The sequence below is a fragment of the Arachis hypogaea genome, chromosome 9, assembly GCF_003086295.3.
Source record: "Arachis hypogaea cultivar Tifrunner chromosome 9, arahy.Tifrunner.gnm2.J5K5, whole genome shotgun sequence".
NCBI classification, from domain to species: Eukaryota; Viridiplantae; Streptophyta; class Magnoliopsida; order Fabales; family Fabaceae; genus Arachis; species Arachis hypogaea.
Genome location: NC_092044.1, coordinates 4,274,530 through 4,302,298, shown reverse-complemented (window position 1 = coordinate 4,302,298; position 27,769 = coordinate 4,274,530). Strand labels below are relative to the sequence as shown.

At 30.5% G+C, this 27,769-nt stretch overlaps 4 protein-coding genes across 8 annotated transcripts; 3 read left to right on the top strand and 1 right to left on the bottom strand.

Moving 5' to 3' along the window:
• Positions 1–4,231: 4,231 nt before the first annotated feature.
• LOC112710026 (uncharacterized) lies at positions 4,232–6,699 on the top strand. Of its 2 annotated transcripts, none has more exons than XM_025762094.3 (4): positions 4,232–4,371; positions 4,597–4,675; positions 4,789–5,412; positions 6,029–6,699. In XM_025762094.3, exons 3-4 carry the CDS (start codon positions 4,827–4,829, stop codon positions 6,547–6,549), a joined length of 1,107 nt encoding a protein of 368 aa, XP_025617879.1. In that variant the 5' UTR covers positions 4,232–4,371; positions 4,597–4,675; positions 4,789–4,826; the 3' UTR covers positions 6,550–6,699. The 2 variants fall into 2 exon arrangements, with proteins under 2 accessions (XP_025617879.1, XP_025617878.1); XM_025762093.3 differs by having other exon boundaries at positions 4,234–4,371; positions 4,621–4,675.
• A 3,376-nt stretch (positions 6,700–10,075) lies between these two features.
• LOC112710025 (vacuolar protein sorting-associated protein 26A) lies at positions 10,076–15,303 on the top strand. Of its 2 annotated transcripts, XM_025762091.3 has the most exons (12): positions 10,076–10,364; positions 10,622–10,660; positions 10,813–10,887; positions 11,149–11,223; positions 11,366–11,438; positions 11,668–11,712; positions 11,849–11,960; positions 12,093–12,159; positions 12,512–12,556; positions 12,842–12,897; positions 13,309–13,484; positions 14,539–15,303. In XM_025762091.3, the coding sequence occupies exons 2-12, from the start codon at positions 10,658–10,660 to the stop codon at positions 14,715–14,717; spliced, it is 906 nt and encodes a 301-aa protein (XP_025617876.1). In that variant the 5' UTR covers positions 10,076–10,364; positions 10,622–10,657; the 3' UTR covers positions 14,718–15,303. The 2 variants fall into 2 exon arrangements, with proteins under 2 accessions (XP_025617876.1, XP_072059948.1); XM_072203847.1 differs by lacking the exon at positions 12,512–12,556 and having other exon boundaries at positions 12,093–12,179; positions 12,820–12,897.
• Positions 15,304–15,637: 334 nt separating this feature from the next.
• On the bottom strand, positions 15,638–21,014 carry LOC112710024 (probable LRR receptor-like serine/threonine-protein kinase At1g05700). Of its 2 annotated transcripts, none has more exons than XM_025762090.2 (13): positions 20,717–21,014; positions 19,730–20,270; positions 18,783–19,261; positions 18,333–18,471; positions 18,154–18,225; positions 17,968–18,039; positions 17,801–17,881; positions 17,446–17,642; positions 17,078–17,304; positions 16,862–16,988; positions 16,685–16,753; positions 16,414–16,603; positions 15,638–16,320 (listed from the first exon to the last, which is right to left on the bottom strand). In XM_025762090.2, exons 1-13 carry the CDS (start codon positions 20,802–20,804, stop codon positions 15,891–15,893), a joined length of 2,712 nt encoding a protein of 903 aa, XP_025617875.1. In that variant the 5' UTR covers positions 20,805–21,014; the 3' UTR covers positions 15,638–15,890. The 2 variants fall into 2 exon arrangements, with proteins under 2 accessions (XP_025617875.1, XP_072059947.1); XM_072203846.1 differs by having other exon boundaries at positions 17,078–17,307; positions 20,717–20,876.
• Positions 21,015–25,289: 4,275 nt separating this feature from the next.
• Positions 25,290–27,511, top strand: LOC112710022 (cytochrome c oxidase-assembly factor COX23, mitochondrial). 2 transcript variants are annotated; one of them, XM_025762088.2, is made up of 5 exons: positions 25,290–25,563; positions 26,189–26,265; positions 26,769–26,845; positions 26,944–27,005; positions 27,260–27,511. In XM_025762088.2, exons 1-5 carry the CDS (start codon positions 25,467–25,469, stop codon positions 27,280–27,282), a joined length of 336 nt encoding a protein of 111 aa, XP_025617873.1. In that variant the 5' UTR covers positions 25,290–25,466; the 3' UTR covers positions 27,283–27,511. The 2 variants fall into 2 exon arrangements, with proteins under 2 accessions (XP_025617873.1, XP_025617874.1); XM_025762089.3 differs by lacking the exons at positions 26,769–26,845; positions 26,944–27,005.
• Positions 27,512–27,769: the final 258 nt, after the last annotated feature.

The following is a 27,769-nucleotide window of genomic DNA, read 5'->3' as shown; positions in this document are numbered from 1 at the left end:
TTCAGAATTTTTTTAAATACCTTCTAAAATTTTATTTAAAATTTTATCATAAAATTTAGACTAAATAAATAATTATTTGTTAAATATAAATTTTTTAATCACGGATAAAAAATATAATATTTATTAATTATTTTTATCATATTTTTAAATTATTTAACAACTGTTTTATTGATAATATTTTTCAAAATAAAATTTTGTTAACGCTTGAATCTTTCTACGAAATTAATAATTAACTCGATAAAAATTGATAAAACTCACCTGGATAGATAGTTGGGTGAGATGTGGTACCTGTCAGCATATAATATTTACATGGCACGTGGTCACAGGCTATCTCATTAGGATTTGGACCAATGGATGAAGAGCACGTGTAAGATGGAGCATGGGCATCAGGTGCGCATGTTTATGATTGAAGCGAAGCCGAGCCGAGAAGTGAGATGGCGTAACGTGAAGCCGACAGGTGAGGCCTGTGTCAGTGTTTGTTATTTGGCATAATGCACGAAATAACGCGCACTATGATAGTAGATAAGGGGCATTTATTTAGATTTTGACATTCCTACAACAAACCAACCCACTAGGCCCAATCTTAGGGCCCACCAATTTTCTATCCTTTTATAATGCATTTCGAAGAATTTAATTTTAATACATTGATAGAGTAAAATAGTTTTATGTATACATCAAATTTTATAATATCACATTAATAAAAATAATTACGTTTTATATTAGTAGCGTGAATAATCATAAAAAAATAAATGTGATTGTATAACTTTATAAAATATTTTACATTATTCGAATGTTCGTACATTAAAATTAAATTCATATTTAAAAATATTAAAAATAAACTTGGATTAGTCAAGTAATCAACTTATTGGTCCATTTAATCAAGTATGAAGAGTTTGAATTCTGTCTTATGTATCCAATAACTCGTTGACCTTAAATAGAGTTTAGATATGCAGTAGACTAATAATTAACTTATTGAGATAAAAAATACCGTAAAAATAAAAAAATTAAAATATAAATTTTATTTTAATAATTATGATTTACATAATTACGTTTTATAATAATTTATCCTGCCACAATTAATTTATATTTAGATATTTTAACTGAAAAATAGTTTTAAGATAATATACTATGTTTAAAATGTATAAAGAATATATTTTTAAGTGGCATAACTAGAAAAATATATATTAAATTATTGTTATATTATTTAATATTTAATAGTTAAAGTCAAATGATAAAATCATTACAATTTAAAAATAATAGTTTTTGCTTATAATAATAAATTTTAAAATATTGTTCTCAATTATAATTTATTTTCAAAAAGTTTTCTCAAATATGATTATCTGTTGAAAAAAATACTTTTTTCTATTTGAGTTTTTAAACATGTTTTTAATATTTAAAATTCCAATAGCTGGAAGAGTTATCACTTAACCGTAAACTTAAATCCTACAGAATTTCAATGAGGCAAGTTGAAAAAAATGAATCTTTCTTATTTTTAATTTTTACTTGATGAATTGGAAGTATAAATTCTCTCAATTTTGATCGACACTATATACATATATATATATATATATATATATATATATATATATATATATATATATATGTAAACATGAATTGTGAAAGGATCACATAAAACTTGGCTATATTGAGATGAGAAATTTTAAGGTTTTCCCAAGTTTCTTACCAGTTAAAAACTTTTCTTTTATTGAAAATTTAAGGCTAGCATTTAAAATATTAATTTAATAGTTATCATCAATACTAACTATGAACTCAAGACTAAATTTATATATGAGTATAATTTATGATCTAATTAAAATTAAAAAAATAGAATATATACTACCATAAGTCTAATTTTGATGACATAAAAATTTAAAATTCACTTAATTAAACAAAAATCAGAACCGTATATATATATATATCATAATTATACTAGAGAAAATCACATACTTATAAAATATATGTTTTAACACCACATGTAAAAATTAACTTAAGTGAAAGTATCAATTCAGATTTTAAAAGTTGTAATTTTTATATTTAAATTGGTTGTCATAATTATTTTAATTATGATAAAGTTAAACTTTAAAATTGATTTAGTTAAATTTTAAGATCGGTTTCTTTCCTTTTTTTCTTAGATGTTTATCATGATGACAATTTACTAGAGTGTTTTTAATAAAAGTAGAAACGGTAAAAATATTGTGTCTAATGAACAAAGAAAGGACCATCTTTATATGTGTCATTACTTTTAATCTAATTCGTCCATCAAACATTAGAATCAATTGATGAGATTAAATCATTAATAATTTATGAATAATTACAATTAGACCACAATAGATAAGTCGGTGGTAAAATTATTAGTTTACTTAAATAAGTATTGGAGGTTCGAATCTTGTTTATTGCATACAGCAATTCATCGACCAGCGACAGCGACAGACCATTAAATAAAATTCCGATCCGCAATAGATTAATTCTTAACATGATGAATTGGATACTACAGTCAACCAAAAAATTATTGATTAATGAAAATACCATTGCCTAAGATTTTTAGATAAGTGTAATTATGCGTAACATTAGAAATCCATTGAAGGAGCTACAAGTTTAGAATCGATAAAAATTAAGAAGTATCTATTTAAATAAAGATGCTAAAAATATTTTTTTATAAAGATATTTATATTAAAAATATAATTTATTTATTTAGTCACATTTTAAAAATAAATAACACTTTTATAATATATCAATTAAATCTTATAATTTATCATCTAATAATAAAAAATATATCTATATATAAAAATAATTATAAAATCTTCGTAATAATATTGACTAAACTAAGATTCAGAAGCTGAGCTGGCAATAATGTGAACGAGATGGAGCACAATTCCACATTTTCATAGGCAATTTGCTTTCTCTATCTAGCCATATTTTCCACTATATAAGGTTCAATAATGACCACTATTTATTTAAATAACTCTATGAAAACATATATACTATTTTATTTGTAAATCTTTATTTATTTCAGATTGTGTGTATTGCACTTTTTCCTCTAACAAACTTCAGATCTTGCATGCATGTATACACTTTTTTTATTCTATATGTTCATTAATTCTAACAATGATCTTAACAATAAAAGAAGATTTACACTAACTTCTAGTTATTAATATGGAGAACTACATAAATGAATGAAATGAATTTTATTTTAATTTCCGAAGATGTATGTATATGCATGAGAAAAGAATATAAATTATTACACTTTTCTATGCTGTAATAATTAATTTCCTTGAATCTTTATAATGGTACATAACTACATATAACAAAATCAGGAATACTAAAAAAACAAAAAAAAAATCAAAATTTTATTTTATTTAATATTTATTAAACTGTCAGAACTAATTAAATAATGTTATAATAATTTAATAAATATTAAATAAAATAAATTTTGATTATTATTTTTTTAATCAAAAATAGAGAAATTCGAATTTATATTACAATCTCTTAGGTGAGTATTAAAGATCTATGCCGTTTGAGCTATAATTCATTGGCGATTATTTTTGTTAATTTATTTTTGCTACCAAACAAATAATCAATCACTGTAAACTGCAGTAGAAAGTGAGAACATCACAGCCTATGATTAAAACCATGATTAACAGTAAAATCTTTTATATTATTCAAAAGAAAAAAAATATTATTGTAGTTAACAGATGCTTTTGAGTTTACACTTCAGTCTTCACTCTTCACTCAACCACCCAAAAAGAGGTCAGAACATGCCCCAGCCACTTGAAAAGAATCCAAAAAGAAATAAAATATTTCATGCTTCACATCTTTCAATATAGCCTTATAGGTCCAGCTTATTCTATTCTACCTCATAAAAATGCCTTATCTTATTTATTTATTTATTTTCAAAAAACACTGCACTGACTGCACTTCTCTAGAATTATCAAAGCTTATACTTGTAAAAGTTTAATTTTTAAACAAGTATATAAATAATTTTACATTTTATTTAATCAAACATTAATATTTGTACAATTTCTTAGAAATTCACTAATAATAAGGTCAAATATTTTATTTCCCTGTTATAGTAACATATGATTAGATATTTATATAAGTTATTTTGTCCTACCAAATAAAATATACAAATGATATTATTTTTTATCATAATATTATTTTTCTAGTATATTATATTCCTAATTCTCTAGTCAAGTAGTGGGTATATTTATTATAGAGTTTTCCTGACGTAATTGCTCAAATTCCAATATTTGTTTTTATTATAAAAGTAATGTTCCATTTGTTCTTCCTACCTATTCCAAGGTTCTCCACAACAAAACACACACAAATTGTATCAGCATTCAGATTTTTGGTCTTCAATGGCAGCAGCTCAAGGTACAAACTTGTTGTCTCACTCTTCATTCTATTCTCTTGTCTCTTTGGCCAATGTATCTAGTCTATGTTTTATTATTATTATCAATCTCAGTACTACTAATTACTTGATTATTTTATTTTCTTGTGACTATATAAGCTAGAATAGTATTAAAAATTCATTAGTAATAGTTGTCTTTTTGTACTTGTTTTACTACTAATAACATTACAATCTTCAATCTTCAAAAGTTGAATTGAGTTCTGTTTAATCAGTTGCTGAAATTGAAGATTTGATCAAGTAGTAGCTGGATCTAGAACTGCAAAAAGGGTAAGGCCTAATTGTTTTTATTTTATACCTTAATATATATAATTGTGACATGCCATTTTCTTATTCTTTTTTTTTTCTGATATATATAATATAGTCTTGAATTAATGTGATAGGTGATTTAGTAGTGTTCATAATTTCATTCAACTCTATTATGGATGGTCTCAATTGGGATGATGCAACTTCACAAATTGCAAGAAATAACACACCAATCTTATGGAGCAAACAACAACAAAGTCAAGAAATAATTCTTACATACCCAAATTCAGAACATTTGATTAATTATCAGCAGCAAGATGCAGCAACAGTAGTGAAATCTTCAGCCATAATGTCACTATCAGAAAATGGACCTTACAACATGGATAATTATTACCAGATAAGTGGTAAGTACATGACAGATTTCAACATGGCCCAACACCACCAACAACATGATCATCATCATCATTGCTTGATTTCATCAGCTACAAATAGCAACACTAATGATGATGATAATGATGGGATTTCAAAGATCTTGTTATCTGATGATGATTGCAAGAACTACTTCTGGAACTTGAGTAGTTCCACTACTGATGCTGCTTCCTCTGCTGAATCTGAAAGCAACAATAATAATAATGATGCTTCTACTATGCTTCCATGCTCTCATCAAAACTCCTCAGATCATCAACAATACATCAACCAAGAAGGACAATTCAATCCTATTATTATCACTAATAAGGATCAATCACCAATTATCAAGATAGGTACTCCAAATAAAGTTTTATTCTCTCTGAATATCTAATATATATGTTAGTAGTTCTGTTATACATTTGAAAACTTAAAATAATATTTTCTCTAATTATATCTTAATTCTCAATAAACATCTATAATCATCCTACATGAACACTAAAAATAAGTCATTGTATATATACATATATTTATATTTGATTTTCATGCAAAAATTTGATTATACTGTTATAACAAGTTTGATATTCTGATAGCTAATTATATTGTTAAAAAACATAAGAAATAACAGATAATCCAATACCTCTTAATTAAATTATAGTTTACTTGTCATTTTAAATTTATTTTTCTTTTATTAATCTTACACATATTTAATAAATAAGAGAGTAACCAACTTGGGCTGGTCTAATAATTAGTTTATTTAAGCAAGTGTCAGAAGCTCAAATCTCGCTTTGTGCATACAACAATTCATTGTCATAAGCAAACCTTTAAAAAGAATTTTGATCCGTCACAGATTAATCCTTGGTTTGCCGAACTGTAGCACTTATTAATACACTAGTATATAATAATAATGATAGTATTTACATATGGTAGCTTATTGGTGATATTGATAAACAAGTTTCATGATTATCTCAGAGAATCCACCAAGATCCAAGAAACCCAGATGGGAAAAGACTCCATTTTCATCAACAATAAGTTTCCAAATCCCAAATGAAGCATCAGCAACAATGTCATCAACTTCAACCACTGAAGAAGAAGCTGATCCAGAGGCCATAGCACAAATGAAGGAAATGATATACAGAGCAGCAGCATTCAGGCCAGTGAACTTGTTAGACTCAGATGAAGTGATTGAGAAGCCAAAGAGGAAGAATGTGAGGGTTTCAAGTGATCCACAAACTGTGGCTGCAAGGCAAAGAAGAGAGAAAATAAGCCAAAAAATCAGGGTTTTGCAGAAGATTGTTCCTGGTGGAACCAAAATGGACACTGCATCAATGCTTGATGAAGCTGCAAATTATCTTAAGTTTTTAAGGTCACAGGTTAAGGCACTTGAAAATTTAGGGAACAACACTACTAAAGTTGAAGCAATGGATTATAATAATTATAATAGTTTTGTATTCTCTTTCAACCCTTCCTTCCATTCTCAAATTCATTTTTGATATCAATAATCAAGTGTTTGTTTTTTTATCATTATTATTATTAGCTTGGTTTTGGTGGAAAATAATGTAACATGGGGTCAACTTATTATAAACCCTGCTGTGATATCTAATTTCATTTCATTACTAGCAATGACAATTATGGTTAACTTATTTTTGAGCTTCATAATCTAGATATAATGATATATATATAGTGGTGAGATATGATGATGATATAAGTGTTGAATGATTAATTCGTTATTATAATTTTTACATCTTTCAATTGTAAAGTCTGTATAATATTTGTAACTGTAACCTTTTGGAATTGAGTTTTTTCTGTTCAATACTGGTTTGAAGACCAATATAGTATGATTAGTATATTTTTTAATTGTGAAGTTATTAATGTATTTATATAATAAAATTCCCATTCATTTAAGTTAATAATATAATTACCACATACTATTATAAAAAATAAGAATATCAAACGTCAATTACAACAAAAACACATATTTAACATTCCTAGCTAACTAAATCTTAAACTCTAAATTCTAAACATTAAATTATAAATTTTATGTAATCTTTTTATGTTATATATTTACATAAATTTATAAAAAAATTGGCATTATCAGTTTTTATTATTTTATGATAGGTTTTATTATTTTGGTGAGCTTTAGTATTCATAAAGATTTTAGTTTAAATGATATAAATAATTAACTTTTATTTTTTTAATTAAATTCAAATTGTAACTATAGACATATGATATATATCTTGTAAATAATTAAATATATATAAAATATAATTTTCATACACTGTTAGTATAAAATAATTTTACACATATAACTCATTACATAACATTATATTCATAAAAATAATTATCTTTTACGTTAATTACATGAATAATTACAAAAAAAATAGAGGTTATTAAATGACAGCATAAAATACTTTATCAAAATTAAACTCATATAACTCCCAATTCCCTTCGTTTTTCCATTTGTGATCTTAATTTATGAGGATCATTATTAATTATTAATTATTAAATAATGTGGTTTGTTAAGTAACCACTGCAAGAGACATTCCCTTAGGATTAGTGAGAAAAATCAGTGGTCCTGTCTTCTTGTCCTTGATTCAACCCAAATCCCAAATTAAGCGTGCTCTGATCTTGAAACAAATGAAAATCACTCCCAAATTAAAACGCATGCATTGCTCGCCACGTGCATCTTTATGTCTATTCTCTTCATTTTTTTGGCCCCGAGTGTTTGTCTCTTAACAAGCAATGTTATATAGTTGTACTTTTGAAACTAATATAATGTAACTAATGATATTGTTAATGACGATGCTTATGTAACGACATGTATATGCAACAAAACTTTTTAATGTGGGTCTCGTGCAAGCTAGATTTTCTGCTATTGTCGTACAATTTAGATTATTTTAATTTCGTTATTATTACTCCATTATATGCATCATTAAGCACGTCTTTAAAATGAATGCCATAATAACTCATAGTCACTAATACCTAGAATCACTTGTGCGTCTCTTGAGGAAATTATTGCTGATTGGTGAACACATGCACAACTTGTACACCATTGTTAAATATGTGGGCCTCATCCTAGTTGGACCCAGGTAATTTACTTGTTTTGTTCTTCAAATTATAACATTAATCAATACCTAAAAAAAATAATTGTAACATTATTTGAAGGTTGGTCATATATACTTTCCTTGATGATTAGATCTTATATATATAGCATAGTGTGATAATAATAATAATGTAGGAGTATTGATAATATAATATTAATTATATAATAAAATTCAAAACAAATTTAACACCAATAATAATTACGTGATCTTTTCTAAAAACAAAATCTATTAAAATATTAGTACGAGTACATTTGAGAGTATTAAAAATTTAAAATCACTCCAAAAAGTTTCCCAAAATATAAAATTAAAAGAGTTTTACATATTGGGCTTATATTGATTTGGGGCTTATGTTTACTATTTGGGCCTACGCTACTTTAGCCCATTTAGTTTTTGGAATTGTCTCCATCACTTCATAAGTGTGATAAATTTTCAAGACAAAAAAAATGTTCTTAAGTAGGTTGAGTTGGTTTAGTAATTAGCTCGCTAATCCTTTTTAAGCAAGTGTTGATAATTTAAATCTCATATTAGGGGTGAGTATAGTCTAAGTTGGTTCAAGTTTAAGGTGAAATTAGAATTGAACCAATTGAATTGTAATTGGTTTAGTTTGATTCAGATTTACGTTTTTTTGTGTATGTATCCAAATCAAACCAAATCGATTAAGAACGTATTGGTTCGGTTCGGATAATTGGATACCGAACAAAAATTCATAAAAAAAGAAAATTTTATATTAAAAATTTTGTAAGTACAATAAACATGTAAAATCAATAAAAATAATCCAAATATATTAAACATCAAATATATTAACAACTAACCACATTAAAATCCAAATATATTAAATACTAAAAACATTAAAATCCAAACATATTAAATACCAAACACATTAAAATTTAAACATATTAAATACTAAACACATTAAAATCTAAACATATTAAACACCAAGCACATTAAAAGCTAAATACAAAAATGTAATAGAGAGAAACTCAAAATTATTAAAAACATATATATTTAAAAAATTTTTATTTAATTAATATATGATTTGGACTACGGGTTGGTTTGGATTTCATACCCCTAAAATCGTTATTCAGATTAATTACTAGACAGAATCATTGGTTTGGTTCGAATCGGATCAGATTATTTGCTTATTTTAGAACTAATTTAAATAGTTCGGTTTAGGTTCAAACGGGTAATCGGATACCTGTTACCTGTACTCACCAATCACCTCTATCTCACATTGTGTATGCAACAACTCTTTAGTCAGCAGCAAATTCTAAAATAGAATTTCGATATGTGATAAATTAGTCTTTAATGGATTAATCATTGTTCTATCGAACTCGAAGATAGCATGGGTAACAAAAAGTAAAAAACCTTGTTGAAAAAAAAAAAAAGATAAGTGCCGTTAACTGCTAAGAGCTAACCTTTTTTGTTGACCAAAACTAAACCTTCCTCTATATCACGCTAACCTTCATCATTATCAATTTTGTTAAAATAAAATAACCAAAATATTTTATCAGTTAGCAATATGTTTAAAATGAAGCAAAAAAGTTAGCAATATGTTTAAAAATGAAAATCTTTTATCACATTATTATTGACATCTAATTATTATTAATACAGATTTTGTACTCTCAAATTTAAATTTTGACAGACAGAAATATTATATTTTTAATTTTTACCTCTGTAACTATATGAAATTAGTGCAAACAAGGTTTATAGTTTATACTGATATTGATATTGATAGTATATAAAGATTAAACCCTTAAATTGAGCATTTAAGGAAAAAAAATTACTCCTATTTTTTTTCCTGAAATTGTGTGGATAATTTCATATTGGTTCTTTTTACTAGTTAGAAGAGCATGAAACTAAGGGTAAGAAAAAAAAAATGGACAGTTAAATTAAATACTTAAATAAATGAACCAAAAGAGAAAAACGACGATGCGTTTAAACCTTGGAAACACAGTACAGAAGAAAACGCAAACGAAGTGTGACTTCTTCTTCCTGCATCGTGTTAGGGCTCACTGCGTTGCAGATTCCTTTTCAAATTCTTCCTATTCACCAATTAACCATCATCGCTCGATGCCTATCACCACCTTTGAATAATGCTCTTTTCTTCGATCGCTTTTTCATTGCATCGAACAGTTCAGATCTCTCCATCATTTCCGATCCTTAACCCGCCAAATCGAAACTCATAGACGTGATCTCGATATACGGTACGGTGTTTTCATTGATCCCTTCCATTATCACTCGAATTTCGATTGGATTTAGGTTTTAGGGTTGATAACATGAGCTATGGTTGTATATAGTTTTTGGATTTTTGAGCATGATTTGGGATACAGACTTGGTCATTGAGTGATTTTAATTTGTCATGTTGAGGTGAAAAATTTGATTAGGAAAATTTCTTGTTTGTGTCTGCATGCCATTGATCTTGTAATGGTGAAAATTTCTAATGCAAGATTGTGTTCCACAGGTGCTGAGGTAGTGAAAAGATTGAACTGTGAACAGAATGGTGAGTGTTATTTACTTTGTTACTGTTCATTTTTTGGTTGAAAGATTGTGTCTCTTTTGTTATTCATTCTATTTTAACCTTGATTCGTTTAATTTTGGTGTTGGTTGTGGCCTCTCTCATTGATTACCATTTTGGGGAATTAAAACAAACAGAATTACCTTCTTGGAGCTTTCAAGCCAGCTTGTAATGTTTTGATCACATTTAACGATGGGAAAAACCGGAAGCAGGTGAGCCACTTTCTTAACTAATATGATGATATGAACCATAGTAGTGATTTACGTCAAGTTAATTGATATCTGTGATGTCGTTACAAAAGGGCTGAGCTTGATGCCTGGTATAAGTTCAGGGGGAGCAATTGTAATTTGGTTTGAAGCTATGCTGAAGTGCTTCACAAATACTTCACTATTAATGCTTAATGACCTTTCAATAAAGCAGCTTCCCAGAGGCTCATATTAGTGACTTCTTGTGTTTATAATTGTGGTTTTTAGGTTCCATTTAAAAAAGAGAATGGACAAACAGTTACAGTCCCACTTTTCCAAAGTCAAGAAAACATTGTTGGGAAGGTATTATGTTTGTTAATATCTGTAGTACTATAAAATGTTGAGTTTATGTTAATCCCATGATGTTATTGTTGAATATCTGTTGATATCTTGTCCTGTTAACCCCTGCAGTATGGAATGTTTAACTATTTGTTGCCATGTTTAGGTTACAATAGAACCAATGCAAGGGAAGAAGATTGATCACAATGGTGTAAAAGTTGAACTCCTTGGACAAATAGGTTCCTACCTGACTAATTATTATAATTGTTTGATGTGTCATTTTGAGTGTGTAAAGTCTAAATGGTGGATACTTGAAAATCTTTTGTTTTTGTCTAATATCACTATTTAATGTCATACTTCATATAATATTGCTGCAATTACTTAGAATGATTTACCTTGTCAATCCTTCAAAGAAATGTGACTTTATTACTAATTCAAAGTTCCTTTTGGTTTTGTTTCACTATGCAGAGATGTATTTCGACAGAGGAAACTTTTATGACTTTACTTCCCTTGGTAATTGATTATCTGTCTCTTTTATTCTATAGTGACATATTCTAAATCATTGGAGTTAGCTATTGTTTTAATGCTCAAGTTAGTTACTTTTGTACTGTTGATAAATGATAGCTTTTCATTTTGTTATCCTTTGCAGTAAGAGAACTGGATGTTCCTGGAGAAATCTATGAAAGGAAAACATATCCTTTTGAGTTTTCTACTGTTGAAATGCCATATGAAACATACAATGGAGTCAATGTGAGGCTCAGGTATGATTTTTCTAAGTTATATGCATTTGGTTTTTGTTGCTCATCGATAAGGAATGCTTGCTTTGCAAATAATAGGTTGTAGGATCTTTAATATGATATTATGTAATGTTTTAATGCATTTTTAATTTCCAGGTATGTCTTGAAAGTGACCATTAATCGTGGTTATGCAGGAAGCATAATAGAGTACCAGGATTTTGTGGTATGTTCTCTATTAGTAAAGTAGATTTGATTTGTTTACTGATATATTGACAATTTGACATCATTGTTATTTTGTTGTATCGTTCTATGTGTTGGATGTAGATGTAAAGTATACTTCTACATTTGCTTAAACAGTCCCCACATATGTTTAAAAAAAAAAAAAAGTGTATATATGATCATATCACAACTATAGTATTTTCCGGTTGATATTTTGATATGCCTATACTTGTATATGAATACACTTGCTCCACATCCAAAAGAGTGTGTTGTCTGTATATGTTGAATAAGTCAATGTATTTTTTTACCATCCTATTCCAACAATTTTTGTACTTATTTTTACTTTCATTGTTCAGGTTCGCAACTACAGTCCGCCTCCAACAATTAATAATAGCATCAAGGTGAGTTCAATAACACAACAATTGAATTTCAATGGTTACTAGCACGAAGTTTGGCATCATGTAATTGTGATAGTGGTTCATGCTCTTGTTGACCATCAATTAAAACTATAATGAACCCGTACGATAGTAAAATGCAGTTGTGTTGTAACCCATTTCCTTTCATTTACTCATTGATATAGTCCGTATAGGCCTATAGGCACATGCAGCTATTGCCTTATGATTATCTAACATCTTCCTTATCGGACATTAATTCGTTATATTAGCATAATGTTATGGCTCATACAGATGGAAGTTGGCATTGAAGATTGTCTACACATTGAATTTGAATACAACAAGAGCAAGTAAGTTGAACACGTTGATAGACCATATGACTGGAGTTGCATATATTTTCTCTTTTATATATCATGTTATTTCCTTTAATTATGTACCAAGTCAACTCCCATTAAGTTTCTGTGTGCAGCTTGGAATATGAAAGTTATTTATTGTTATACCTTGTTAGCTGTAACAACTTATATGTTTCCTGTTAATTATGACAAATGATCCGAAATGATTTTTAATACCTTTATTTATTAAATGTGTGTAATAATAATTGGTCAAGATGGAAAAAATACTTTACACTCTTAAGTGTTTCAAGTGCTAGAAATAGCAACATATATATATTGAGAATGATTTTCTCTCATCTACCAAATTTTTAGTTGACAGTTGAAAGAGTAGAAAAATAGCAGAGTCTAATTGAAATTTCAACTTTTCAGGTATCATCTAAAAGATGTCATCATTGGTAAGATTTACTTTCTACTTGTCAGAATCAAGATAAAAAACATGGATCTTGAGATTAGGCGTAGAGAATCAACAGGATCTGGAACCAATACCCATGTTGAGACAGAAACATTGGCTAAATTTGAGTTGATGGATGGTGCGCCTGTCAGAGGTAGGTTCTTCATTTTGGAGAAAAACCCCTTTTCCCCATATTTCCAAAATAATATTTTATTCGAGTAAAGTATTGGTTTTGTTCTCAACGTTTGGGATAAGTTCTAAAGTTGTCCATAACGTTTAAATCGTCATATTTAAGTCTTTAACGTTTCAAAATTGTCTCAATGTTGTCCTGTCATTAGTGATTTGTTAACAGAGTTGACAGTAGGATAACATTGGGACGATTTTGAAACGTTAGGATTTAAATAGGACGAAAACGTTGGGGATAAAATCGATACATCACTCTTAATTAGAAGTATTACTGAATCAAGTAAAATGAAAGTGAATTTTAACGGAATGAATTACATTACGAATTCAAGATCTTTACTCATCATGGAATAATGCTTGTAGAATAAGTTAGCAACATCTCATGTTGCAATAAAATCTTGATAAGTTAGCAAATAAAAAGGAATAAGTTAGCAACATCTCATGTTACACATTCCTTTGCAATTTGCCCGCAGTGCAAATTCAACTACATAAAACCAGCGCATGTTTATAGAGCTAACATAAATATTACAAGAAGGATGATTGTTTAGGCCTTGGTAGCCAACTAAGACTTTTAAAAATCTATTATGACATGGGACAATAATTATTGTTAGGCCAGAAAATAGTGTTCTTAATGTTAATGGTTTCATACTTTGATGTCCAGCAAAAATTGAAGAGTACATTGAATTAGATATAAGAACACAACCAAGATTATATAATGTTTACTGCTCAAATCTCAAGCAATTAGCAAAACCAATTTCTGAAGTAAAAAATGTTTATTCAAATAGCTGATTTCATCTTCATAGAATACATTTCACCTCTTAGTATAATTAATTAGTTGTTCTCACAATAGCATATGCACATTACATCTATTGTTCAAGGATAATTCATGCATCAATCTGAATATAAATTACAATTTCACAATGAAAACTACTGAAGAGTAACACTAAAGTTATAATGGACATCTCAGCGGAAGGTACTTCATATATGCCGTAAATGCGTTGATTGATGTGTGGTTAATTTCACAGGTGAATCCATCCCAATCAGATTGTTCCTCAGTCCTTATGAGCTCACACCAACACATAGGAACATCAATAACAAATTCAGTGTCAAGTACTTCTTAAATCTTGTGTTGGTTGATGAAGAGGATAGACGATACTTTAAGCAGCAGGAAATCACCATGTATAGGCTGCAAGAATCTTCATAATCAATTATCAATACAGGGAATGAGGATTAGGTCTGTATTAGGAATAAACAAGCTTGCGGTGAACATTGAAGGAACTTGGAAATATGGGAATCAGTCATGTGAATCATTTATCTTTCTAAGTTGTAAAATGAGGATTGGGATTCTAGCAAAAGGATCAATGCTTGAAAATTCAAAGCTTGCAATTGTGTACATTGGCTGATCTCTCTTTCTTGTCTTACACAGTTTTTAGATCTTTTAGACATACCCTTTGAAGGAAGCATCTGTTCTCGGTTGTGGTTGGTGATATCTATGGAGAGTGTGGTGACTGAAGTTATTATTACTGAATATTTAGTGTGGTATCTTTGGTTTTTCTTTTATAGGATTGCTCTATTGGCTGAACATAGGCATGTCTTACCCTTCTTCCATTGTCATTTTTAAAAATTAATTTGGGGTGATAAATGATTATTCGGAATATGATGTGGATTCTGTTCAGTTATGCATTGACATATTCGTTTCTATGATGTTGGATATGATTTATCTGTAAGTAACACTGCATTTGATACACCATTTTGGTTATTGGCTATTGAATCAGTATTTTATTTATTTATTTATTTGTTTTTCAAGTTTGAACTCTATTTACCAAGAACGGATTTAGAAAGGGAAAAAAAATCAAAAGTACAATTCTGATAAAAAAAAATATCAAAAGTACAATTCTCAATTACCATACTCTACCTTTATTGTTCACTTCTAAAATTTCGCTTCAATTAAGAATATTAACATGTGTTGAGTTATAAAAATTAAAAAGTTACTTACAATATTATTTTTTAGTTTATTCTCATTCATTGATTAATTTAGAGGTATAACTAAAACCGAATAATAATGTTACATTGATTTGTTAAAGTGGATAGTTATTTATGGTAAAATAAACTTAAGAACGCACGTTTATTTAAGAATGAGGGAGTAATTTCTATAAGAACAATCTGAATTGAAGTTAACCCTCCTTTATTTATTTTCTTATACTTTAGAATTGTACAAAAGCAAATGTCAAATACATGGGGAAAAAAATGCATCAAAGCATGTAATAATCAAATTCACAGTTGCTTATCCCATAGCCTTAAAAAACAGAGGAAAAAAAAAGCAAGATTGAAACGAAAACAGAAATGGCAACACTCCATTGATGGCATCTTGAAGGAACTACCTAGCTATGGGTTCAAATTCAGTTGTAGTGACACTTATGGAAGCCAAGTCACTCTCAAGTGAATCACTTTGTTCAGTGGCATGATCAGTTCTTTTGCGTGCTAATTCTGCAGCCAAACACTCCTTTAGCTGAGTCACAACATCACTCATGTGAGGCCTCTTGTTAGAACTAGATGCCACACAAGCCATTGCTGTTTCAACAGCTTTCCACACAGAGCCGCTGTCAAAATCTTCTTGTAACTTTGAGTCAACAATGCTCTTTATCTCTCCATTGGAAAGCATGGAACTAATCCAAGAACTTATGTGAGGCTTGTTGTCCTCGTCCTGCATTTTCACATAGGCTGCTTGACCTGTGATCATCTTCAAAAGAACTACTCCAAAGCTGTAAACATCACTCTTCTCTGCCAACTTGTTTGAATCGCGATACCTACAAGGCAGATCACATGGTTTTAGTAAGTAGAGTTTTTAGTTTTTTTCAATAAAGTCTTCCAATGATTCATAATTTCATACAATCACTTACTCAGGATCTAAATAACCAGGAGTTCCAGCAACAACAGTTGAAATGTGTGTGCCTTCTTCAGTGGGAAAAGGTTTGGATAATCCAAAATCAGCCAATTTTGCTTCAAAGTTTTCATTTAATAAAATGTTTGCACATTTCACATCTCTGTGGATTATAGGTGGCTTGCAACCACTATGCAGATATTCCAATCCTGACATTATAACATTTCATCAAAAATAAATAAATATGAAGACTCATAAAAACTTTACAAGGTTGGTTCTCATTGCTTTACCTTGTGCTGCATCCACTGATATTCGGAGTCTATCTTCCCATGACAACAACTTTGCATTGTTCTTTTTTCCTGTGTAATCGTATTATTTTAGTAGGCGAATGAGAGTTGGCACAGGTGGTAAAGACTTGGAATGGAATGTATCTTAGAACAAAGCAATTTTGATCTTCCTGAACATACCTGAAAGATGTTCTTCTAAGTTTCCATTCGCCATGTATTCATAGATGAGTCCTATATTGCTTTCATCATTGCAATAACCAATAAGAGAAGTGAGATTTCTGTGGTGTACTACCATCAGAAGTTTAACCTGCAATACAAAAGGCACTTATATGTCATGATATATAGCTAAATATTTGGTTTGATCAGAAACATTTTTTTCAGGTTTTGGCCACTAACCTCTGCTAGAAATTGTTCATATCCTCGCACTGCCGATGGTGAAAGCATCTTGACAGCTACTTGAGTATCACCAATTAGTCCATGGTAAACTGTACCAAATCCACCTCTACCAAGAATTCTATTGAAGTTGTTGGTGATCTTAACAATTTCATTGAATGTATATTGTCTTTGGTTGGGTCCAATTTTTGAAAAATTTGGAGCAGTTTGTTCTTCATCAATGTTCACAGCTGCTAGTTTCATGCAAAATGTTTCAGTTATTTACAAATTCAAATAGAATCACAATAATATGTTTCAATTGTCAAATTCAAAATGTTGATAAAAGGCACAACAATAAAAAAGGCTATGTGTAGTTAGTTGAAATTGTTTACCTTTTGACTTTCTCTTTTTAAGTCCACAGATAACAGCTGTTGCTACAATTGCTAGAAGCACCAAAACCCCAGCAATTGATGCTGCAATGGGAATAACTATGTGATTGTTGTTGTTGTTCTTCTTCTTGTTGCTTATTGCACCACCTGTTTGTTGGTTGCATGAAGTTGATGCACATAGATTTGGATTGTGTTCCACACTATCATTTGATTGAGAACAAGAATGAGGCCAGATCAAGAATTAAAACATCACCACTCAGAGAATCTAATGTTATAATCAAGATAAGATTATTTAGTTTGAAAGTTCATAAGAATTTATTGGTTTCTAATAAGTAGGAAGCATATGCAATATGCATACCTCAATGATAGTGAACCTTTCTTTGATTTATCAAGGAGTCCATTGGGAACTAAGCCTGTGAGATTGTTGTTTCCCAAGTTTCTGATAAAACAGAACTAATAATGACACATTTTCTCTTTTGTAACCAATAAACTTACACTGATGCACTGATAAAAGAACTAACTTACAATACTTTCAATGACTGAAGTTGTGTCAGGAAATCAGGTACTGATCCACTTAAGTTATTGTTTGATAAATCCCTGAAAAGGTGCAATTCAAATGCATCATTATTGGTATTAAAATATTAAATCCTCAAGTGGAGAAAAATGCAAGTTGAATGGATTTGGTTCATTTCCACCATTTAAGGCACTCACAAGTATTGTAACATACTGAGCTTGGAGATGTAAGATGATATCTGTCCTTTCAATCCACTGGAAGACAAGTCCCTGGTTGCATTTCCAACCATATCACCAAACTTGATGGTTTGAGTTCATGAAAATATATAATAAATTTTGTTGCTGTAAACTTCATGATTTTGGTACAATCAACTTACAAGGATGTGATTCTTGGGGGATCATTGCCATCATAACTACAATTTAGACCTTGCCAAATGTATTTTGTGGGGCCACATGGATCAGCTTCCCAATTTCTAGCCACCCCATAAGCTTTCTTGATGTTTGTGATAGCATCAACTAGAAGAGTTCAAAAGAATAATCTCAAGCCAATTTCCATAGCAAGTCAAAATCACAAACATGACACTAAGAAAATAAAACTCATGTTTAGAACTTTAGATAACACTATAAATAACTCACGTGCAGTTGTCTTCATGTGAAGTTGATAGTTGAGAATCATTAAATGATTTGACATGTTTGATTAAATAGTAGTTGAGAATCATTAAATGATTTGACATGTTTGACTAAATGGTCATCTAATAAGTCTTAATTATCAATTTCGCACGAAAATAACTGCACGTGAGTTTTCACCAACAGTAAGGCATAAATACCATCATCTTGTGAAGTTTCTGGTCTTGAGAAATCTTTCACTGTATAAACCTCAATGGCATTGATGATTGGAGGAAGCGTCGAATCCTCAGTCCGGAGAAGCGAAAACAAGTACCTAGACTCTCCTGCCAAAGCTGAAGGACTAAAAATGGTGGATGTTGATTGGTATGTAGGTACAAGAGGTCCACCCCAATACTTTCCATTAAGTGTTACATTGAATGATCTTGTTTCATTTGGTGCTAGCTTCTTAACTTCATTAAAATGCATGAACACATAGTATTGCTCATCCACATTATCAGGATCCCAGTAGAAATCGAAAGAAGCGCTAGCGTTTACTGGCATGGCGGCTGTGCTCATTACAATTGTTGGTGGTTGGTAATGATTCTGAGTTAGTTCATCATTGGTGAGTTTGCTGCTTATTTGTGTCCATAGATCAAAGCCTAGTGGTGCCCAAATTCTGTCATAAATATCATCCTTGTACCTGCATACCACCATTTTTTTTCAGTTTTGAATTCATTCAGGCTTTGTTTTGCTTCTCATGATAGGAATATTGGCCATGTTTGGCCATGTTTGTTTACTATGTCTCACAACAATGAATACAGACACAAAAATGGAGATACTAAGACAAAGACAAAATAGAAATTGAATACAAAAAATTGGACAAATTTAGTCCTAGAATATACACAATATCTATCTTCTGTAAACAAATTCTTGTCATTGTATTTGATAAGTGTCTCAAAAAAGAAAACAAGACAAAATTTGTTTTAGAACAGAAACATTTTATCTGTTTCTATACATGTACTACTCTTCTCCAAACAAAAATTTTATCTTCCTGTTTTTTGTATTTTTTTTTCTCCTAATATAATTATCAAACAACATCTGGTATCTTGAACATTAACAAATGTACCTTGTAACACAAGTAATTGTGCTAATAATCGTACGGACTGACCTGTATTGTAAGTTGGTGGTGGAACCTAAGTCGAATCGCCGGAGGCGTGCCAACGATTCCCATGATTGAGTCACATAAGTATCATTCTTCAAAGTCCTCAATTCTATAGCAGAAATGAATGGTGTCCCTGTGCCTGTGTTAACTAGACAAAGATGAATATAGTCCAATAATGGAGTGTAAATGATCTCACTGAATGTGGTAACTGATGCATTGGTGAATTTCACTGTGTCCATGAAATTAGCACCAAGATGAAGATCAAATTTTGGTGCTACATTTGTCCCATCATAGTTTCCATAATAGAAACTAGCTCTGATTAAGTATTTTGTAGCACTTGTCACATTTATTCTGTAACAGTTTCTTATTCCACTTGGAAAGCTTCTCAAATTGCTTAGTTGTTGTTGAAGATTGATCTTGAATTCAGCTGATACACTCTTGCTTACACCAGTGTCAATGAATCCAGAATCAGAAATGTAGAATATGCTTGTGTGCTTCTCAGTGTAGCTGGAATTTTGAGGTAGACCACAATCTATGCTAATGAATCCTGAGATGTTGAGAAAAACAAAGAATAAGAACTTTGAACTCTAGAACTTTCAGACATAAAATTTCGATATCATACCATGAAACCATTCATCCTAAAAGCTTAAAGAAAAAACAACACGAATTGTTATATCTCTAACACGTTCATTTTAAAAAGAGTTTTACTAGAGAATCAATTTTTCCGACCCACATTAGCTAACTCTTTTTAATTCTAAATTTTAATAGAAGTTAAAAAAATTTACAATAAAGAGAAAAAATTAGCTAATGTTAATTACTTATTGAAAGTTGATGTGCTATTTTTTTTTTTCGTTTCGAAATATCTGTCACTTAAAAAATTTGGTACATCGACAAAAAATTCAATGATGTACTGAATTATCGAAGTGACGGATATTTTAAAATAAAGATTAATTTTAACTTTTGTTTGCAATTTTTGGTAAGTGATAACCAAACCTGATTGATCTTGAGCTTGAACTAGAGCCACAATAATAAGAAGAAGAAGCAATACAATATGTGAACGTGGTGAAATTCTCCTCACCATTACTGTTTGATGTGTATCCTACTTTGCTTAGGGTGACCAATAGTTTCATGCAATGATTTATACTGCTAAAGTCGTATTCATTGTTTTAATTAATTAGGCAAATTAGTCAAATATACATGCTAGGTTTTAGAGAAATTATTGTTTTAATAAGAGACATTCTTTTGTGGAACTGGCAGAGCATGAACATACAATTTTTTTTTTCAAAATAAAATTTGAAGTGTTATGGGAAGGTGCTAAGTGGTGATGGTTTATTTACCCTTGAGTCAAAGTAAACGGGGTTGACAAAATGAGCATGGATACTCTCTTAGAAAAGCAACAAGTATGGGAGCATATTTTTTCTTTGTATTTATCTTTTGTATTGAAAATAATACTCTTTGATATTGGAAAATGTTGAAAAAGAAAAAAAAAATGTTTGGTTAACAAGTGCAAAGGAATGTCGATATAGTAATATAGTATATTGATGACAAAAGTTCATAAATTAATTAGCAACTTGTTTTTCTAATAGTATTATATTTGGTTGATTTTAAAAGATTTAAGAGATATGTATGTTTATGTGTTCATAAATTAATTAAGCCTATTATGTAACATGATCACACAAAAATTTGAACATATGTATATATTATTTGTTAACCACCGCATCTAACTCAAAATCTTAAGTTAGTGAGTCTTTTATTTTATAAATTTTTCGAACTATTTTTACTGTAAAAATTTTTGATGCTTCATCTTAAATAGTATTCTTTAAATCAGACCGACTAACTTATTGAATCATGATGAGGAACTCTCGACTACAAAATAATAAATTAACGAGTCTCTTATTTTGTAAACTCTTCATTTTTTTAATGTGAGACTAATTTTATACATTATTCTTCACACTTAAAACATTAATATTATGCCGTATGCACTATATAATTCTTTTGATATTATGTTGAAGATGCTTCATTTCCAATTAAAATCGAGGCTGTCGTTGACGGAATTTTTTTCTTTTTTCAATGACGAATTTGGAATTTCCAGCTATTTTCTCACATAAGAAGGCCAAAATAAAGTCCTAGTCATAGATTCTTGAATACAAATAACAGATATTTTTTTTATGATTAATAATTCTACAAATAAAAGATAAGGCTAAGACTTAAGAGAAACTCTTTCCGCGTTAATCTTATACTAGTTTTCATATTTCATATTTCATATTTCATATTTCATATTTCATACCAGAGACCAATTCAAAGTACAAGCTTGCTTCTATATATTTATTAAGATTATTGTAGCTTGTAGGTTAACATTATTTACAAATTACAATATTGCTAGTGAACAACAATTTCTTCCTTGTTATCAAGGATTTCAACAACATATACTAATTTATCTGTCACTTTTTAATATAATCATTAAATCATACTCTTGCATTTAGCTGATTTTTTAAATAATAAATTTAAAAATAAGTTGTTTTTTTATATAATATTATACTATTTATCATTTGACTTTTATTCGTACCACATTATGGCAAATTTAAATCGATAAATAGTAATAATTAAAAGATAAAATAAAATTTGATCACAATATTTAATTGTGGTGAATAAATTGAATAACTAGAAAATCTTGATAATTCAAATAGTAATCCATATTATGTAATTGATTAAAAAAAGAATATTAAGTTCGATTCAAATAATAATATACTTTATGATTTTCTAATTTAACCTACTTCAAATATTTAATTTCAACTAACTTAGAAGGTCTTACATAACAATTCATATTTCTAAAATTACATAAATTAAAAAAACTAATATACACATATAAAATTATCCTAACAAATAGATATTATGCTACTTCAAACAATTATAATTGAAAATAAAATAGTGCAAACTAATCAGAATATGGTTGAAAAGAGTTGAGAGAAAAACTTAAGAGAGAAAGTGAATGTTGTAGAGAAAAAAAAAAAACAAGTGTGATAGAATGAAGGGAGGAGAGTTAAAGTGTATTTACGAATTTTTTATTTTTTAAAAATCAGAAATCCAAAGTAAAATTTGTATACTAAAAAATTCTCATAGCAAAATCTGATCCTTAAATTTCTTAATCTCTACCTTAAAAAAATTCAATTTATTTATATCATTAGATAATACATCATGTTTATCCATTTCTAAAAAAAATGAGCCTCTATTTAAATGTATGATAATTGTTTTAATATTCTTTTGAAATTAGAAACTAAATTACTTTTTCATTCCTATATAATAGATGTATTTTGTATATTATAATTGTTTAATTTTAATACACTTATATTATAAATTATTTTACATTGTCATTTAATTATATTCTTTTTTTTATATGATCATTCACGAGTTAATTGTTAAAAATAGTTATTTTTACTGATATCATAATACATAATTAAATATACATGTAAATTTTTTTTATACTATTAATATATTAAAATTAAATTTTGGTTGAAAATAAATTTTAAAACATATATTAAATATATTCTAGGACTTTATAAAGTATTTCTCAAAATTTATATTATCATGAGAATAAAAATAATACTATAAATTAATTATTAGAATTTAATTCAAAAATAATATTTTATATTCAACTAAAATATATAAAAAAAATCTAATTCATATATTAAATACGTATACAGTTAAATTCATAAATTTTATTGTACAATAGTCGGAAATTATTTTTTGTATGGAGGAAGAGATGGTGAATTGGTAGAATATTGGCCAAGGAGGGAAATTACCGGAGGGTGGAGCTCACCATCAACACGCCGGGGGCGTGGTGGCTGAGCGGTTGAAACAGGTGGCAGCACGCCGGGGGCGTGGTGGCGCAACAGGAGTTGCAGGTGGCAGCACGCCAGGGGCGTGGTGGCTGAGGTGGATAGCCCAGGTGGCAGCACGCCGGGGGCGTGGTGGCTGAGGTGGCAGCACGCCAGGGGCGTGGTGACTCAGCACGCCGGGGGCGTGGTACGTCAGCGCTGTCAGGATCGCGGAGTCCCAAGGCAACCACGCGGGGGGCGTGTTGCGTCCTGTCTGCATGCAGGAGATAGCCCCCCACCCCGGGAACCAGCAGTAGCAGTCAATGTATATATATATATGCATGCAGGAGCTTCTTCATTCATAAAATCAAAGCTTAAAGTGAAAGAGGGGGGGGGGGGAGAAATCAAACCTGAAAGTGAGAGAGGAGAAGTGTTACACGGAAGAAGGAGAGAAAGAAGTGAGTTTAGTTGTATTAGTAAGGAGGGTATAGTAAGTAGTAGTGAATAGTAGTGAGTTAAGTTTATGTGTGGAAATAATAAGAGTATTAGTTTAGAGGATTAGAAAAAAAATGGTACGTAATTATCTAGCCCCTGAAGAACATATTATCAACTATCTCGATCATCCCATTTATGTAAGTAAATAATTTTTTTTTGATGTATTTAAATTATTTTATTTTTTATGTATTTTTTTATGATATATAACCATTTTTTATGTATTATCAACACGTACCTCTGTTTGCATATTCCGGAAACTCGGGGGCATGCATGGCGTCGAGATCCAACTCACACATAAAAGGTGGAACGCCCATCGGTTGACTGCTCGAGGGACGAACCACTACATTCTCCACTCCTGCCTCAACTCCCACATCACCATCCTCATCTTCATCGCCGGCTTCATAAGTGGCTTCGAAGTCCTCTTCGCTGTCACTATTCATACCTTCGTACACTGCAGCTATATCATCATTTACATTTATATCATTTTGGACCGCTTCTAGCTCCTCAGCTTCAAACTCAACATACAACTCAATCTGTGGGTGTCTCATATAAGTCTGCCGGTGAATTTGAAACATATTCTGCATACTCGCTTCATCCGTGATCGGAATGGTATCAAACTGTATTAGGCCACCAAAAACCACCACCGGATTTCGGTACAGAATTCTGCTCACTCTCATTAACGTACCATTCTCCATGCTTTGACATAGGCCGTTCTGCAGCTCCATTAACGTCATCGTGCATGGAACCACAAACGAAAACGAATTTTGTGACACAAACCTCACTCCCTCATGAGTATTACGTATTATCTCACCATTACGATACACCACCAAATTTGCGGTGTCCTCCATTACACCAACTACAGCATCAAAGAATCCTCACAACACACTCAACTCTCAGTCACTCAGTATGGAAAACACTCTCGAGCTCTACCTTATATAGAGCGGTGAACTTACCACGCCCCCCACGTGGTTCACACTTGGACCAATCAGCTTCCGCCACGTCAGCACGCCCCCCACGTGCTGACGCAGCACGCCCCCACGTGGTGCAGCAAACGAGCCAACCAGCTTCCGCCACGTCAGCACGCCCCCTGCGTGCTGACTCAGCACGCCCCCTGCGTGCTGCTTACGTGGCTCAATCAGAGCGTGCCACGTAGCCTCCACGCCCCCTGCGTGTTGAAGGCACCACGCCCCCTGCGTGTTACCCCTTCATCTGACACGTCCACATATTTGTAATATACACTATAACTCCATTTTCTCATAATACACCAATCTTTTTTCCATATTCTAATTAATGAGCCTACAATAGTAGATAAAAAAGAATTTTTCTAATTTCCGAAAAATATCGCTTAGATTTGTAGCAGCAGCAAGGTTCTCCTGCCGTGTCAGCAACCACGAAACGACGACGCAGCAGTCTCTCACTCTCTTCCTTCGGCGATGGCTTCGAATTCGAAAGGCTCAACTCCTCCGTATGCAAGTGCTGCAAGAATCTCTGATTCTCCCTGTTTTCCTCAATATACTGCTTCTCTCAAATGTAACTACTCGCATACCTCCTTTTCTTTCTCTTAATTTTAGATTATTGAATTAATTTTCTCTGCCCTCATTTTTTTCATCGAATTTGAGTATACTATACCCGATAATAATAAACCTTTAAATTTTAAATCCAAGTTTCTCTTTTTTAGTATATGTATGAAATGAAGATTGAAGAACACCATGAACCCTAACTTTCTAGTTTCAGGAATTAATAACCGTGAGAAAGATTGTAAGCTAAATCTGTTTTCATGAAAAATTTGAGTTCCTTCTCACACAGTAGATGGAGTTGTTCTTCAATGCTGACCTAGATAAGAATGAAGATCACTAACTTAGAAGAAATATCAGATAGGGAGTAGAGAAAATAAAGTGACTTCATTTGGGAGATTAGGTTAGGTTAAGAAGAAACTGAAGAAAAGAAAAATGGACAAATAGGGTTAAAAGTGGAAGGAAGGACTACAGGATTCTGGGTATGAACATTTGTTTGTTTGCATTAGCAATGAAGAATAAAACAAAGAAAAATAATGTGAAAAAACGATTTAACTGCACCTCATGTTTTATTGAGCTTTAGTTATATTGTGATCCTTAAACTGAGAGTTGTTTGATGCTCTTGTACTCTTGTTCTTCAGGTCTAGAAGAATTTAGTTCTAATAAGAGTAAATGTCAAGAACATTTTGATGTTTACAAGGAGTGCAAGAAAAAGGAGGTACATTAATTTTCAGTACTGTGTATTGCCTTTCATTGTTTTACATTTCACATTTCACATTTAACATTTAACATTATTGTTTTACATTTTCACATTTCACATTTCACATTTTGATGAGTCATTATTTTTTTATACTACCACTTTTACACGCGATTATCTTAATTAGGTACATCATGTAAGAGAACAAGTTAGGGTTTGTTTGTTATGATTAAGTGGTGGTAGTAATTGATTGTGATAGTGTTTCAAACAATGCTCTGGTGGTTAATTGTGCTATTCAACTCAGTGCTTACTTCTTTATGCATGGTGCTAGTAATTTCTAAAAAGCATTGATTTAGATCACAAGGAGCAGAAATTTTTTTCTTAAGTATTGTACTTAGGGTTCGGATAGTGTATCATGATGTTCTGATTGCATCCATTTTAAAGTCCACTTAGTGTCTTTTTAGTGCTTGCAATGATATACCTTATCCAATTTTACCGTCATCTCACTCCATTTCTCTCCAAAGCATGTCATTGAGATCAATGACTTTCACTCAATTGATCATCAAGGTCATCTTGTCAGAACTGAGAAACACTCCAGCTGGTATAACTTTGTTGTTGTGATTGTTTGATTAAGCTCCACAATGAACAGCCATTTGAGAGTAACTGTTTGATCACATGTTCATCACTTCTTTGGTGAAGTTGTGGTCAGTTTGATAAAAACCCTTGGGCGGTGCACAGGAGGGAGGGGTTTCGCCAACTTGGTCAGTCAATCTTCTTCTTTGAGTAAACATGACTTGAACCTCCCCATAGGCCATAACTATAACAAAATAAGGTTCTCTGTGAGTAGTATTATCACTTAACCAAGGGAGCTTAATATGGTTTACTTGCAAATATATTTCTTATTTTGATACCATTGCTTTGTTTTGCTTTATAAAATGTTTTGATTGTTAAATATGGTTTGGGTGCATCCTGTTGCTACTAAGGCTGGTGGTTAATTCCTTCTTAATTTTAACAGAGGGAAGCTCGATTGGAACGTAACAAAAACCGATCCTTCTTCTCGTGAAGTTTTTTCCTGGATTGTTTTTATTGTATCATAGGAAATGAAGTAGAGAGTTTACTAGATTGCTGGTTCATCTCTTATGAAGCTATGACAAGAAAGCTGTTTCAATAAATTTGTATATTGGTATTTACGGCACATTTTTAGGTTTAAATAAATTTCTTATTTAGTTAATCTGAGACCATTTAATATATATTCCTTTTATGTTTCTGTTTGTTGTTATTCTCCCCCATGTTAATGTGACTTTTCTTTTGTTATTATTATTTTGTACTAGTTATATTGCAGTTTTTATGTCTTTAAGTTTTTATGACATCTATAAATTGAATGACCAAAATAAAATGAACATCAACTAAGGCATTGAAGAAATCTTTCAAAGACTAAACACATTTTATATTGACTGTAGAGGTTGTGAAGAAGATGGTGTTCTGTTTTTTTCTTTTTGGGACCTTTCCCTTGAATTGTAGATCA

Coding starts and splice junctions, on each gene's coding strand:
- LOC112710026 (XM_025762094.3), top strand. CDS start 4,827: ATGGATGGTCTCAATTGGGATGATGCAACTTCACAAATTGCAAGAAAT. Junction 5,413..6,028: donor ATCACCAATTATCAAGATAG/GTACTCCAAATA, acceptor TGATTATCTCAG/AGAATCCACCAAGATCCAAG.
- LOC112710025 (XM_025762091.3), top strand. Junction 10,888..11,148: donor ATGGGAAAAACCGGAAGCAG/GTGAGCCACTTT, acceptor TGTGGTTTTTAG/GTTCCATTTAAAAAAGAGAA. Junction 12,160..12,511: donor TAGAGTACCAGGATTTTGTG/GTATGTTCTCTA, acceptor TTCATTGTTCAG/GTTCGCAACTACAGTCCGCC.
- LOC112710024 (XM_072203846.1), bottom strand. CDS start 20,804: ATGGTGAGGAGAATTTCACCACGTTCACATATTGTATTGCTTCTTCTT. Junction 17,308..17,445: donor TAAAAAGAGAAAGTCAAAAG/GTAAACAATTTC, acceptor GCATGAAACTAG/CAGCTGTGAACATTGATGAA. Junction 16,754..16,861: donor CTTAGAAGAACATCTTTCAG/GTATGTTCAGGA, acceptor ACGATTACACAG/GAAAAAAGAACAATGCAAAG.
- LOC112710022 (XM_025762088.2), top strand. CDS start 25,467: ATGGCTTCGAATTCGAAAGGCTCAACTCCTCCGTATGCAAGTGCTGCA. Junction 26,846..26,943: donor ACTGAGAAACACTCCAGCTG/GTATAACTTTGT, acceptor TCTTTGGTGAAG/TTGTGGTCAGTTTGATAAAA. Junction 27,006..27,259: donor GGAGGGGTTTCGCCAACTTG/GTCAGTCAATCT, acceptor TAATTTTAACAG/AGGGAAGCTCGATTGGAACG.